The sequence below is a fragment of the Galleria mellonella genome, unplaced genomic scaffold, assembly GCF_026898425.1.
Source record: "Galleria mellonella isolate WM207_F2 unplaced genomic scaffold, CSIRO_AGI_GalMel_v1 utg32, whole genome shotgun sequence".
Taxonomy (NCBI): Eukaryota; Metazoa; Arthropoda; class Insecta; order Lepidoptera; family Pyralidae; genus Galleria; species Galleria mellonella.
Window position 1 is genome coordinate 1,643,886 of NW_026442075.1, and position 17,223 is coordinate 1,661,108.

At 33.1% G+C, this 17,223-nt stretch overlaps 1 protein-coding gene across 2 annotated transcripts; it reads left to right on the forward strand.

Moving 5' to 3' along the window:
- On the forward strand, positions 1-16,724 carry LOC113510838 (uncharacterized). 2 transcript variants are annotated; one of them, XM_026894373.3, is made up of 4 exons: positions 1-175; positions 1,119-1,300; positions 2,894-3,004; positions 16,587-16,724. In XM_026894373.3, the coding sequence occupies exons 1-4, from the start codon at positions 8-10 to the stop codon at positions 16,714-16,716; spliced, it is 591 nt and encodes a 196-aa protein (XP_026750174.1). In that variant the 5' UTR covers positions 1-7; the 3' UTR covers positions 16,717-16,724. The 2 variants fall into 2 exon arrangements, with proteins under 2 accessions (XP_026750174.1, XP_052752272.1); XM_052896312.1 differs by lacking the exon at positions 2,894-3,004.
- Positions 16,725-17,223: the final 499 nt, after the last annotated feature.

The window sequence follows — 17,223 nt, forward strand, 5'->3', positions numbered from 1 at the left end:
AATCGAAATGCACGAGAGAATCCGCCTGCTCGTTTTCTTCTCAGTGTTGTTTTTGTTCTTGACAATTGTATGTGAAACTGTGAAAACAAAAGAGGCCTGTCCAAATGTGAGGAATTCTATAGAATTATCAAGAAAAAGGAGACATCTTGTATTTCCAGACAGAAGCAATATGATTGTAATTTCTTTTTTTTTATGATTATAAAAATTGTTGTCAATTTATGTGTGAGAGTCAGTTTTTATAATACTCGTATGAATAATTTAAAATTTGTTTTAATTTTTAATTAGACTGCAATTTCAACTAAGTACTAAAAGAAAGAGATTCTCAATTCAGTCGTATCTTTTTTATGTTTGTTACTTTATAACTCCGTCAGTTATAAATCGATTTGGAAAATAATTTTGTAAAATGTTAAATTTTACAATATTTTAAATGTGAAAGGATACTTAAATATGATATTTAAATCGGTTCAGGTCAGTTTAGTTTATATTACAAGAGGGAGACTGTAGAAAAGTCGTTCGCTTGGGCACCTCTGTCCCATTCGTGTTTCTACCATAAAGCAGTTGTATTTGCATGACTGTGTTTCGGTTTGAAGGATAGGATATATTAGTGAATTTACAAGGTACAGAGGAATAACACCTGAGTCCTCAGGAATGGTAGCGTACAGGGGGTATCATGGGCGAAACAGTATACTCTGTTATATCCATGGTACTGCTCATGTCTATAGTCGACGGTTACCACTTTCCATCAAGTAGGCTATCAGTTTGTTTACAGCTAAAAGCTGATAGACGATTGGGATAGTTTACTCTCCTCTTGGTCACATACTCGTCTTGTTACAATGGTTTACGCTGGCGAGGTATCAGCACCTTAAGTCATGAAATTTATACCACTTAGAATGGAAAACAAGCCGACGGTCCATTTAAGGAAAATTTTAATCGTCGCCTATTTATATAGACATAAATAGTATCATGGACATAACAGAGTATACTGTGTCACTCGTGATACCCTTCGTGTTTTGCCATTCCTGACGACTAAGATCTTGTCTTCGTACCCTGTAATTTCACTGCTATATTTAAAAATTAATATTATAATGAAGTTCTGTTTACTATTTAAAATATTTCAGCTTACCATGTCAGTTGTTAAGGCAATAATGACCCACGCACCATCAGGATGGAATATAGCATTGGAAATAGACGTCATGTTTCCACTACCGGATTCGAACTTCACACTCAAACATCAGAGAAGGAAGTTACACCGTCGACAGATACGACAATTATGGGAGGGAATGGAGAACGCCATAAATCTGTAAGTATTTTTTCCATATAATCGAGAGGTAATCAAGTGCACGATTTGTATTTGATAATGAATGTTTGCAAGATCAAAATAACTCATGCGTTGCCAATATTTTTAATTATAAAAGAATGCTTTGTATAAAAGTCGTTTTCTTGGGTACCTCTGTCTCACTGGTGTTTCTAGCGTGAAGCGATTGTGCTTGCATTGTCCTTTTACGGTAGAAGGTTGGAATATTGCAGTTAAATTCAGGGTATTAAGGGATTTAACATTTAATTCCAAAAATGTGATTATTGAGTATGTACATGTATGAGTAAAAGCGGATGCCTGTTGAATGACTGACCTATATGTCAACGCACAGCTCAAAGCGCTGAGTCTAGAATTCTAAAACTTCGTAGACAGGTTCTTTAAATAACTTAGTTGAATTCTAAGAAGGGACTTTCGAAAATTCACCCTCTAAGAGAGTAAAAGGGGGTGAAAATTTGTATGGAATTTCGTAGGTTTAGAAGTTAGACACGTGTAATGTTAGATTTAGGCTCTTGGTTCAAATCAAAGTTAAGAGTGAGCGAAGCTACGTATGTAAGTAAAAACTAGTACAAAATATATTTAGATTTGGGCGTCACATTCTGTCGTGTTCATGATGTTGTTAAGCCGTCAGTTTATATACTGTGTCATAGTTTAAAAAATTTATGAATATTAAATAAAGATTATAGCAAAAAAACTGACTACAATTGAGTCAAGACCAGTTATTTGATTTCAAAATTAAACTACTGAATTGATATTCACAGAAATATATAACTGAATTGTGAACCTCCTTCTTTTTAAAGTTGGTGTAAATATAAATATATATATATATATATATATATATATATATATATATATATATATATATATATATATTATGTTTGGCAATCACTGGATGCCAGTGATGACTTATGGGAGAGAGATTGCCCGTATGCAAAAGCTACAAGTCGCTCAGCGGGCTATGGAGAGGGCTATGCTCGAAATCTCTTTGCGTGATAGATTTCGAAACGAGGATATCCTCAAAAGAACCAAAATAACCGACATAGCCCGAAGGATAAGCAAGCTGAAGTGAGAATGGGCTGGTCACATAGATCAAAGAGTCAACAACTGATAGGGAAGAAAGGTTCTTGAGTGGCGACCGCGTACGGGTAAACGCAGTGTAGGAAGACCCTCCACTAGATGGATTGACGACCTGAAATGCATTGCAGGGAGTTAGTGGATGTAGGTGGCTCAGGACCGTTCTTTATGGCAGTCTATGTGGGAGGCTTGTGTCCAGCAGTAGACGGATAATGGCTGAAATGAATGAATGAATATATGTTTGGCAAACAACAAATAAGAAGTTACATATAAAAGAAATGAATAATTTTGCTATTTATACATTATTTTGATTAGATTTTATTTTATTTTGTGCAGGGACAGTTTCTCGGAATCAATCTCACTTCTTATTTTAAGCATTTTTTTCTTTTATCTTAGAATCTAATTACGTTAAAATATATTATTAATTTTCACGTCAATTTAAAATAATAAATAACTTTTAAATTTTTAAATGTATTAAATTAAAGGGAATTATTTTTATATATTTAGCCACAACCTGAACGGACGGGCTTGTATCCTCAAAAGCGTATGCGAGGCGAAGGTGTACTTGGCTCCTCCTGGGAAATCATTAGTTCATGACATATTGAGGGCAATATTTGCGTAAGTATCCCAGAATTATTTAACGACTCGCGTAAGATTTTATGTTTGCGATAAATCAAGTCGAGTTTGGGATGATGGTATATAATAGCTTGTATATGGAAGCAGCTGAAACCTGAAATATATATATTGGCATATATATATATATATATATATATATATACTATGGTATATTATACATATACATAATATTATGAAAATAATTTTACCAGTGTAAAAAAAGCAGATGGGTTTAATTTCCAAGTGTATGTATTTATAGTAGTTGTGCATAACATAGGTACATATATACATTATTATAATTTATAATATATACACATGTGCTAACAGAGATTTAAAAAAGTAATTGTTGAGTTTCTTGCGGGCTCTTTTTAATAAATAACTGCCCAAACCCTGTAGTAGAATAAAAAAAAAATTACGATTTAAAAGAGCTTGTAAACGAGTTCATTTGAATAAATATATATTTGAATTTATCTGTTACGCCTGTTTCCCATTAGGGTAGGCAGAAACAATGGAATGCCAAATGCTCATCCAACATACGGAATCGATTCAAACAAGCCCCTTGCACAATGTGTATAGTCTAAATAGCCAAATGGGGACAAATAAAAGAGACAGATGGGACTAATATAGGGGAGTAAAATCTATTACAAAAGATTTATCAAAATCGGTTTTAAATTGGCAAAAAAATCGGGTAACATATATAAAAAAGTACAGATGAATTGAGAATCTCATTCATTTTAAAATCGATTAAGCATTCTAAACATTTACAAAAATAAAAATATACTTAATTAATGGATATTAATAAATAGATAGATAGATACATAATTTATTTGCATTATTTACAGCACACAAATAACGACAGACATAGACATATACAGTAAGAAGAGATAAAATAATACATATACAAAAAAAAAAAACAAAATATATAATAGAAGTAAAAAAAATTTTCCATTCATGTATGTGCCATAGTAACAAGAATAATACTAAAATATTAATTTTAAAATTGGTTAACACATTTAATTTAAAATTTATTATAATATTTCATTTAAGATTACAATACAATTCTTAAACGAAATTCTACTAAAATATTTCAAATTGTACTAAAAAGTTTATACTAGTCCTTAGGATAATTATTGCGCTGTAATATCATTATCAAATTTTCATCATCATCATATCAGCTTTTAGCTGTCCACTGCTGATCAATAGCCTCCCCCTTGGGGGGTTTTGCCAGTAGTTGCCACGTTTGGCTGACAGATTGACAACCGCAGTTAGGTTTTGGAGATATTTTAAGAGACATGTTGCTACCCATCCCTCGCCCTTCCTTAGTCGCTTCTTACGATACCCACGGGAGAGGAAGGGGTGGCCCATTCTATGCTGTATTTTAAATATAGAAAATAATACTTCAGAATTTACTCCAGAGTTAAAATTTCGACGCGTTTAATACAAATAAATAATTGAGATAAAAATGTATTAATTTATACATATTAAGGGTAAAGAAAACCGTTAATATTTAAATTTTATGACTGCTAAATCGAATAAGTAACTAATTAAAATTGTACATCGTTGACGTCTCTCCAATCCGCGTACATTGTAGGTACCTGTATCGTTCTCCTATCACTCTAATTACGTTATAATCCGCGTACGTGACATTTCCACTCGGTCGGATTATCCATTTTCAATATCAGAGCAACTCGAGTCTTGTATTTTCAGGGTATATTTTATCAATCATTTAACCTATTAGCTTAGTATTGCAATGTATGTTGATAGTGCATTTACATCATACTTCTTTATTCTAACTAAAAATCTATCTTGATATAATTTTTGTGAATAAATAGGTACGTTATCCATATCATTTTATTATTATTATTATTATTTACACTTTATTGCACCAAGTAAAAAGAGAAATAACAAATACAGTAAATATTAATGAGAAGTGATACAAAAGGCGGCCTTATCGCTTTAAGCAATCTCTTCCAGACAACCTTTGGGTAGAGGACATTGAGAAAAAGACAAAGGGTAGGTGGCGCACTATTATATAAATATTATCATATACAAACATATATAAAAACATTTTAGTCGTTATTTATCAATTGCTGAACATAGGCTTTCCCAAAGACAAGAAATGCGAGCGTTCCTTATAGCAGTTTAATATTGGGGGAAATTTGCAAGAAGTTGCAAGACGCTTGACAGACCAATTGACAATCGCAGTTTGGCTTTTGATGATTTTTTAATACACTGCTGCTCATTCCTTGTCCATTAAATTCTCTTAGTTGCTTTTTACGACACCCATGAGAAAAAGAGCGATCCCTATCATAAAAAGGAAATTATTTTAACTTCATTTTTAATTAAAAAGGTTTAGATACGTCAATATTGTGTTTCGTTTTGTCAATAAAAATGAAAATTGTTTTAAAAAATCCAACAAATAATTATTAAGCAAACTAATATAGGAACAAAAATATATAGAAATTGATTCAATAATAGTGAAGATATTGAAGTATCGAACAACAATGCAAAAATAGAGCTATGTTAAAAACCTAGTAACTCGGTTTAAAAAAGGAAACAAGAAACAGTGATGGACGCCATCAATTTATAAAGATTCTATTTTTACGATCCCGCCACGGGAGCTTAAATAAGAAAGTGTAATTCCTTTTTACATGCTTTGAGAAGAATATACGCACAGTATCTATTTTTTGGTGGCATGCAATGCATTATACTGTCACTTAAATTCTTGTGATAAAATAATAACAAACATTGCGTTTTTTTAATGGATGATAATGGAATGGTAACACCACCTGCGCTAACGGTATACACTGGCGGGGCACCAGTGAGTGATGATAGATGAAAATCAGGCAGGTCAGTTAGCCTATCGTGATGAAGACACTTGGAATTCAGCACGATGGTTTCCAGGAAACCACGTGGAGGTCGACCTGCTAGGGTATATTGCTAGCAAGACTAGAGGTCTGCATTACTAATAATCCCTTTTTTCCTTACAAACAACGCGTTAGATGTGAACGTGGTAAAATACCGATACAATAAAAAAAAAACTTCATAAATCGGTTTGAAAAGGTAACCAATGGCGATCCCAGTCTTGCCATATAACTAGCCTAAATACATTAATACCCTTAGACATATTACATAACACCATTTATTCCTAAATTAAATAGAACTTACATAATAGATACATTGATAGAAAATACTTAAATACATAACTACATATAACGTATAAAAACATCCAGAATAGGGGTAGGTAATATATAGAAATATCTATATATATTAGTTACAATATCGGTATATTGGTTCAATAACAAACATGTTGAAAGACTGTTATTCGAAAAATAATTTTGGATAACAGACTTTTAATATATTCGAAAATAGATATCCGACTGATATGGGCGATATCGAAATGGGCAATGACCTTTTTTATCATTACTGTCCACAGGAACCCAATATATAGATATCGGATCAGTATTCCAATATATATATATATATATATATATTTGATAGGTGAAAATGGTATGGTAACCCCGCCTGCGCTAACGGGATACGCTGGCGGAGCACCAGTGAAGGGTAATAGATGAGAATGAAAACAGGCTAGTTAGCCTATCATGATGAATTCATCAGGAATTAACCATGATAGTTTCCAAGGGGAACCGCGAGGAGGTCGACCTGGTTGGGTATATTGCTAGCAATGGGATTCTGTCTCCATCACTAACAATCCCTTTCGCCTCGTATTCCAATATATTACTCCTGTCTAATCCAGACCAATACAGACAAGCGAATTTTATTAAGTTTCGTATTATTATACAAATATTTGTATTCTGTGGGAATCGAACCTGCGACTTAAGTCACTACGCTACCAAGGTCGTTACATAAAGAATGGCAATTTCTTTTTACAAACTCTTGCTTTAGAAGAATGTAAGTGCAATATTCTTTGGCGGCATGCGATGCATCATACTGTCACCTAAAGACGCGCCAACTCTCTGGGAGCGCACATTTATTACCCACTGGCTGTGCTCGCGACATCGCTCGCGCGGCAAATCCTTGAATTTTCCCATGGGAATTGGATATGTCATTTATTGGTAGCGACATGGGAATTTTACACTTGCAAGTATATGGTATTCTGCATAAAAAAATACTTCTTATCATTTAAGAGTTTCCTCTTGTCGGTGCAGCTAATTCATGCATCTTCTTCCAAACAGTTCTGTCCCAGGTCATATCTTTGACCTCCTTATACGACATGACACCTAGTGTTTCTTTTATCTGTCTCATGTAGTTATCAAAAATAATCTTTAAAAAATTTAAAAAAATACTTATATTTGGAGCATAGCATTATGGTATACATATGGGTATGAAACATGGGCAATGACGTTAAAGGAAAAACAGATATTCGAAATGTGGACAGTGTAGAGGAGAATGGAATGGATAAGCTGGACAGAAAAACTAACGAATAAGGAAGTCCTAACATTAATAAAACCAATAGAGAATAGAAAAAAACACGCACACACACAGTTAAAATTTCACCGATATAAATACAAAAAGATGAGAAAGTTGTCGCTTCAAAGACAGAGACAGAAATCACAAACTGTTAAAAAAAACTGTTATGTTTGGTAAGTGGTTTTTTTTTAATGGGTGATAATGGAATGGTAACCCCATCTGCGCTATCGGTATACACCGGCGGGGCATCAGTGAAGGATGATAGGTGAGGATGAAGCATGTCAGTTAGCCCATCGTGACGAATTCAACAAGAATTGTTTACGATGGTTTCTAGGGGGAACCAAGTGGAGGTCGACCTAATAAGGCATATTGCTAGAAATGGGGCTGTTAAACTCCATTGCTAAAAATTCCTTCCCCCCTGGTAGGCGGGTTGACGATGAGGTTAAGGTTTTGATGATGTTCTAAGACAAACATTGATGCCCATCCCTTAGTCGCTTCTTACGGTACCCATGGAAAAGGAAAGGGTGGCCCATATAATATCGAAACTATATGACGAAAATATCTTATGAGTTACTAATCAAATACTAAGTAATTTATTTCCACAATAAGTCTCACTAAAATCTAGTAGTTTTTTAATGATATATGCACCGACAGAGTCTAAACACAGTTTCGTTATATGTACAGAAGAAGTATCAAAGCGTTTTATCGTCATCATCATTATTTCAGCCATTATCCGTCCACTGTTGGACATAAGCCTCCCCCATGGACTGCCATAAAGAATGGTCTTGAGCCACATGCATCCACTGACTCCCAGCAATTTATTTCAAGTTGTCACTTCTCTAGTGTCGTCGTCTTACACTGCGATTACCCGTACGCCGTCGCCATTCAAGAACCTTTAGCTATAAAAGCATTTATTTGCACTTTATTTCATAAAAGGGGAGTTATTGATAAAAAGAAAGAACATACAGCAAAAACTGGAATATATCCACATATAATCTCCCCTCACTACAGAACACAGGTCTTTCATATGACGTACTAAAAATCAGTGGTCGCTTTACCAGCACACTGAATAGGCTAGAGCATACAGCGATAGATTTTAACCCTTAAATACTTGAATTTTCAAATTTGATACCGGGGTTATAAATCGCATTGGGCTCCTATAATCGATTATTATTTTAATTTTTGTGCGTTTACATGTTACCAAATGTTTTTTTTTCAAAATAAATATATAAAAATATCGTTTTGATTTTTTAACTATTTTTCCCCATTGTTAAAAACAGTACAGGGTACACTTATATATTTTTTAATTTGATTTAAAAAATCAGGCTTTAAGTGTTAAGGGCGGCAAATTGAGAGCCATATTTTTTTATAATCATAACCTTACAATTTTGTTGATAAAATATATTAATAATTACATTAGTATAGCATCAAATTGCAGAGATGGGTAGGAACTGCAAAATTTTAATAGCCTACTGATGGAAAATGTGTGTGTCGACAAAAATACAATATTTGTGATATTATAAGAGATAACTGTCATAAACAGCAATATGTATCTTTAATTGTACGGTTATTACCCTTATACATTCTACAGTTTGCTTTCAGCTTCTCAAAGGTTGACTGTAAGAGATCCCTTTATCGGATAAGTCCGCCATTGTATATTAAATCATTTACCAGTGTTTAATCTGAGTTATGTACAATAAAGATTTTACAATACAATACAATACAATACAATAAATATATGTAAAGGAGGAAAACTTAAAGTAAAAACCTATTTAAGACTTGCGTGGTAATACCATAATATCTTGTTCTTAGGATGAGATACCCAGTCCAGCAATGAGGTGATAATGAACTCTGAATCAAGTCAAGAACACAATGGGAAATTTACCAAACTACACATCACTTAGGGGTTTATGTGCACCGTTGTACGGAACCACGCCACTTTACATAGACCTTTACATACACGACACTCTAATAAATTATTTACGTAATTGGTTCCACTAGCAGCTCGCTGGCCCCTAACCTGACCACGATTTATAGGGCTCAGTCGAGAAAAGTAGCAACCCTTTTTCTATTGTTAACCTGTGTTTTGTTACTATAAAGATTATGAAGTGCTTTTATATGCGTACTTTTTCCTGGACCTAATGTATTTTACGACTTTTTATGTAATTTTCAACCGACATCTAAAGAAAGGTAATTCAATTGTATTTTATTTTTTAATATCTTCATTTATTTTTTTTATACAACTTAGAATGACGAACAAGCTGACGTCCAACCTGATACCTGTACCATGGACAATTGGACATAACAGAGTATACTGTTTCGCGCATGATACCCCCATGCGTTGACATTCCTGAGTATTCAGGTGTTATTCCTCTGTGCCCTGTAAATTCACTACCATATCCCACCCTTCAAACCAAAACACAGCCATGTAAACAACTGTTTTACAGTAGAAACACGAATAGGACAGTGCCTAACCAAACGACTTTTGTACAAAGTCTCTCTCTCTGTTTATTTATATATACCAATATTGAATTATTAAATGAATGATAACTTTATTTACTTGAATACATGTTCTTACATTAGAAGTATTTATCATTAAATTAAAATTTCTGCATTCAACCGTATAACGCGCAAATATTTAATTTGAAACGTGTACTTAAAATTTTACATTAAAATAGTTTAAGTGAATAAAAACATTTTTCAGTAAGCCAATTGTGAAATATCTCATAATTTTTTTTGTCTATCTATTATGTACTAAATTATTAGTAAGTTATTAAGTTTAAATAAATAAAAATAATGGAATATTAAATATTAAATCTTGTTAAGAACTTCGTAATTTTTTAAACGACTTTTAAATTCTCAATTAAATCGCATTTTTCATTTTGTGTTTACTAATGTCTTCCCTACCGAGGGTTTACCCTAGTGATGGAGCATCATTATCTTGTCACATTTGAACTCTTTATTAATTGTGACTCCTTTGTCTGTAATGAACCAACTTAGAGGTACATTAGCTGAGAGTTCCCATGGGAATAGATTAAAAGACCTTTCTCACTGTTAACTTATGTTATACCATGAACTGCAGAAAATTTTCATGTCTGTTCACAAATTTTGAGTATGTATTAATCAGAATATTATTTATAATAAATAGGTACATTTATTAATCCCTAAATGAGTCAAATTGGTTCAGTAAAGAGCAATTATATTGTTCATAAATTAATTGATTTTGAGTAGTTCTAGAGCAGACCTGAGGGTCCCTCCCTCTTTGTACAAAAGTCGTTTGCTTGGGCACCTCTGTTCCATTCGTGTTTCAACCATAAAGCAGTTGTGTTGACATGGATGTGTTTCGGTTTGAAGAATGGGATATAGCGTGAATTTACAAGGTACAGAGGAATAACACCTGAGTGCTCAGGAATGGCAACGTATGGAGGGTATCATTGGAGAAACAGTATATTCTGTTATGTTCATGGTACTGCTCATGTCTATAGGCGATGGTTACCATTTTCCATCAGGTGGGCCGTCAGTTTGTTTGCCATTCTAAGTTGTATAAAAAAGAGCTGTCATAAATACGGATAAAATCAAAAGTCTTCTAATTTGGCGCTATTAGATCAAAATGAAAACGCAGTTGACAAATAATTGAAAAATGTTTTTCAAAAAGGATATATTAAGGTTTCTTCAGGGTTGGCAACGTACGTATGATACTTCTAGTTTTGCTGGCGTCCTTGTACAGTAACCGTTTACCATCAGAAGAGTTGTTTGCTACCTTTGTGTTTTAATAAAGAAATTAATATAGCAAGCATTTTTAATCATCTCAAGAATTAATTTTTAGTATAATATTAATTTTTCAACAACTTTCCATTTTGAGAACAATATTGACAGTATAATATATTAGAATTTTTAATATAAATAAAGTAGTTATCAAGAAGATTTACATTTGTATAAAAATGCTGAACGGGATTGTTAGAATGGAGACTGAGAATCCCATTAATCACTTTTAATTTAACATGCGCGGAATTACAATATTATTTTCACAGAGTGACAGCAATAATATAGCATTTACACTTTCAAATTATTAAACAGGAAATATTTGCTGATGAAAGTGTTGAAAGTGAATTATTTCATGATTAATTTGTGGCTGTGTCTTGATGAATATTTCACATCCATAATAGGGCAACTGTTAGAATTTTTATTTTATTTTCTCACCTATCAGGGTTCTGTCATATGGTACTCCGCCAGCGTATAACTCCGATAGCGCAGGCGGAATTATATTATTCCGATTTATCAATTTTTATCTAAAAAAAAAATATAAATAAAGTAGTTATCAAGAAGATTTACATTTGTATAAAAATGCTGAACCTAAGCTCGATATCACAGCTAAGAATCCGTGAAAGTACCTATTGATAGCTAACCGCGCGAGTAATCACTTTTAATTTAACATGCGCGGAATTACAATATTATTTTCACAGAGTGACAGCAATAATATAGCATTTACACTTTCAAATTATTAAACAGGAAATATTTGCTGATGAAAGTGTTGATTGAAAGTGAATTATTTTGTTGGAAATTTGTTGGAAATATTTGTGGCTGTGTCTTTATGAATATTTCACATTCCATTATATAAATAGAAGCAACTGTTAGAATTTTTATTTTATTTAAAATACGCTTTACAGCTATCCAAGGGCTCTATCCCATATATGCAATGTTTATGTGGCTATAGGATCGTTATTTAATAAAAGTAACTCCGATTCGTAACATTTAGACATGCGTGGATTTATATTATTAATTACCCGACTTAATTTATGATTTTTATAAGTAACTAAGCTAGATAGATAAATAGATACACTTTATTGTTTCTTTCAAAAGATTACAATAGTAAACTTAGGGGGAAAGGGATTGTTAGGTAATGATGGTCTGTTATGTCCCCATTGTTCATGTCTATAATATACCACTTTGCATCAGGTCGGCCTCTGATTGTCATTCTAAGTTTTATAAAAAAAAGGTATAGGTTTAGCATTTCCCCTTAGAAACCATCATGGTTAAAAAATTCTTGTCGAATTCACCATGGTGGTTATGCCATTACATACAGACTATATAAGGGATAGAGCATACACGATCGGAGCGTGTATTGGGCTCATTCATTCTCATCTATCATCTTCAGAAAACTGGTGCCTCGTCGATGTATACCGTTAGCGCGATAAGAAAATGGGGTTATCATTCCATTTTCATCCATTAAAAAAATAGATACAAATAATTACGATAAAGTTTCATATAGGCACTTTAAATAATTTAAATATTTCACTGGCCAAAACATTGGGATTTAGTAGACTAAAACTATGAGTTAATGAGTTAATTTAGTTCTGAAATTTGTAAAAGACGTCAAATTAATATATACAATATAAGGTAATCTTCGTTTAAGATAGATAGATAGATACTCTTTATTGTTTCCTCCAAAAGATTACAATAGTAAACTTATTATAGATACAAGCAATTAAAATTGATGTCAACAATCACGGTGAATGAATGTGTGATAGGCGGTCCTATCGTATAAAATTAACTGTAAAGTTATACATGGATACACAATTATACTTATGCAAAGTAATCAGAAATTTATAATTCCGTTAACAATTTTTAAGTTAAGTTTAGGTTAAAATTGTTAACTTGTTAATTATTATTCTATATACGTTATTGGTCATTAAGGGAACAAAATCAATCCATACTAGAGAACGACTCGAAAATCTTTAGCGTGGCTATATCCTATTTTATGGACAAGACGTTAATGGATTGTTCTTAGTTGAATAGATAGATAGATAGTTTCTTTATATTTATATTAAACCCATTTTGTTGTTTAAAAAAGTCCTTGTTTAATTTGCAAATTAAGTCGAAATATCTTATCATCTTAAAAACTTTTGTTTTATTAAAAATAGTTCTGTTTAATATGCAGTATTAAACGAACAGCAAGCAAGTTATCTTTCACACCTATAATGCTACTAACGGATTCTGCAAACATCGTTTGATGTCCCTATCACCATTTACTAGGTTAATTTCTTTATCGCGAAAAAAATTACACTATATCTTTCAAGTAATTCGAAGTATCAGATACATTGTTTAAAAATGATAAAATTTTCACGGAGATTAGCATATTTAAAGATCGGGATACAGTGAATTTTTATATATGTATTAACATATAGAGGCAGAAATTCTTTCGGTAAGAAAATCGATCAGAATATGCTGCGCGGTACCTGTGTCCCATTCGTGTTTCTATCGTACGAAGCAGTTGTGTTTGCATGGCTGTGTTTCGGTTTGAAGGGCTGTACGCGGATATGGCGTGAATTTAGGAGCCGGACGTACAGAGGAATAACATCGCATTCGAGTCGGTTATCTCTTGTGATAATTGTGGTGTTAATGGCAACGTATGTGTGCGAAAAGTGTTCGTATGGTTGGTAATCATAAGGGTGAAACAGTATATTTTATCTGTTATGTCCATGCGTACTGTTCATGTCTATAAGCGACGGTTACCACTTTGCATCAAGATGGGCCGTCAGCTTGATTGCCATTCTAAGTTTTATAAAAAAAAGGTATAGATTTAGCATTTCTCTAGCCTGTACATAGATAGGTATCCATTAACAGTGGGTATAAAAAAGGTAAAGGAACTTACAAAGCATCCGTAAACTACAGCGTTTGGTAACAGTATAATATTATGCCAAAATTTTGTACATAGAACAGACGCCCTTTATATAAGGGATAGAGACATACAGGTATTTTAAAACCGGCGGAGCGTCACCGTGTATTAAAAAAGAACAACGCTCGTATCGCTTTTATGATATACTTTATAGTATCGTGTATTGACAGAAGATGTCATGCTCTTTGATTGAACATCAGGCTGATAAGAAAATGACTGTTTACCAGCTGATCGCTCGTTGTCTTATTATCCAATTATATCAAAAATATCCTACAGCTGTAGTAGTAAATGTATTTGTAGCCGTTTGTTGCAACTTTGTCTACGTAAATCAATGTAATAATATTGATGTATCTACGTATTAAGCAATTAAGATTTTTTATTTATTTTTTATATCACTGAGAACCACTACATACTTTGTTGCGAAAGGATATCAAGACATACGGCACCAAAAAGCGTTTAATGCTGTTGATGGTCATCACGAGTGGTTACGACAGCAGTCTATTATACGCTCGTCGCCGATCCTGAAGAAACCTCTTTATCGCCCATCATTTTGAAGAATTCCCCAGTATCATGCTGTAGTCTCTTGAGGATCACAAACCTTGTTGTCAATTTTTTCGCCAGGGAGCCAGTGAATTGGTAGCGGCAATTATTTCTGGGCTTATAAACAAAATTGAATTCGTTAGCATGGAAATAAGACAGCTATTTATAATAAAATAAATAGATCGGTATAGCGTAAGGAAGATGTGGAGTGAGCTGAAACTGTCTCTTTTCATTTAACAGTTTCCTCTTGTCGGTACAACTAATTCATGCACTTTCTTCCAGCCAGTTCTATCCCAGGCCATATCCTTGACCTTGTTATACGACATGAGCTGAAACGAATAACATAAAATTGATGTCAATGGAGGATCACTGTGGAATGATGATGTGTGATGATGTGGATGCCTCATCTAGGGGATGTATAAAATTAACTGTAAAGTTATACATGGATACACAATTATACTTATGCAAAGTAATCACAAATTTATAATTCCGTTAACAATTTTTAAAGTTAAGTTTAGAGGTTAACAAATTGTTAACTTGTTAATTAACGATTAAAAGATTTATGGTCTTCGAACCAGTTTTAGTCGTAAGAGGGGATAAGGGCACAAAATACAGTCCATCCATACTAGAGAACGAAACGAAATAAAACCAAGCTACTTTAGCAGCGTGGTAATTATTAGGCTATATCCTATTTTATGGCGACCCGTGTTCAATACTAGGACGTTAATGGATTGTTAAAAATACCCTAATTAACTTTAGCTAAATTTCGCACACGATCGGGACGCCCAGTTCATCCACCCAAAAGATTATTTTTTTTATATTTAGGTTTATCGAAGTATATATCTTTAGTATTAAGTTATTAACATTTCCCGGAAAAAATTAAAGTTTTCTTTTATATATTATATTTCAATTTGATTTAATGTGGAGGAAAAATATAGAGCTGTAACTATCAATAAAATTATATCGATAAATAGTGAATTGTAATATATATATGGTGTAGTTAATTGTAGTCATCTATCAGTTGTTAATTTAATTGTCTGTGGTGTTATGAGGCAAAACATTGTTTAAGGTATTTCCTGGACATTACATCTACATTTGCGAACAATTTCCTGCGTTTTGCTTTGTATAGGTCTGCAGATCTACTTCATTTAGAAAAAAAAAAATGGTACAAAAGTATTTATTATTGACTGTATTTATTTATTGCTTTTTGTTCATTTAATTTATTGATTCTTAAAGTAATATTTGGAAGATGCAGGTGATACATAATTTTTGGGTTTTTTTATGCTTTAGTGAAAATAAATTGTAATATTTCTATAAAATGAAAGATGTATCTTCAAGAAAGATGTAATTGTCATTTAAAGTTTTCACGTATGGCGGATCTGAAACCTCACAAGACCCAGGTGCCATGGAAAATGAGAGAACACATTCGAATTGATTCACTAATCCTTGCTCCAAGAGAGTAATTTTCACATGGATCATATTGCGTGAATTTACAGTCTATTGGCGACAGTTACCACTTTCCATCAGGTGGGCCGTCAGCTTGTTTGACATTCTAAGTTGTATAAAAAAAAAACATAAAAAAATACAACTAAATTGACAACCATCAAAATAAATAGAAATAATATTTATTCAAGTAAACTTAATTATAAGCATTTTTAAAAAATATTTTTCTTTACGAATCTGCTGCCCAGTTCGGAATGCATTTTTAGCTGAGAAGATCGGATAAGAAACTCAGCTATTGCTCTTTACGAACAAAAGTTGAGTTTCCAAGTAAAAAAAAATATATGTGAATTGATATAATGACTATTAAAAATAAAACAAAACAACAAATTTTAAGGATATAATAAGCAATATCCGCTAACAGCTTATGACTTAAACGGTAGGTCTTAAATCTACTGCTTTCACACGATGGCTTTAATAAATTATCTTTATTTCTAGGGCTCCAGTGTTCGAGAAAGAGTTCGTGCAGGAAGTAGGGTGGCTCTACGATGAATTATCGGACCCACACTATTGTGACAAAATCAACGACTGCCCTTTCTCACTACTGTATTTTCTTTTGCCAAAATAAACTTGTTTTAATAACTGCCTACGTTATTTACTAGCGATACCAGAGCCTTACTAGAGGGAGACTTTGTACAAAAGTCGATTGCTTGAGTACCTCTGTCCCATTCGTGTTTCAACCGTAAATCAGTTGTGTTTGCATGGCTGTGTTTCGGTTAGAAGGGTAGGATATGGCGTGAATTTACTGGGTACGCAGGAATAATACCTGAGTCCTCAGGAATGGCAACGCATGGGCGAAACAGTATACTCTGTTATGTCCATGGTACTGCTTATGTCAATAGGCGACGGTTACCACTTTCTATCAGGTGGGCCGTCAGCTCGTTTGCCATTCTAAGTTATATAAAAAAAATAGATACAACCCGGCTTTGCCCCATGCATAGAATTTTTGAAAATAATACATGCCCAATGTTACTCATTGGTAATGCAGCTTTATATAAGTAAGAGAATTATTATATTGAATCCACTGTTAACTGTCCACTGCTGCTACTCCTATTTGGGTGTTTTGCCAGTAGTT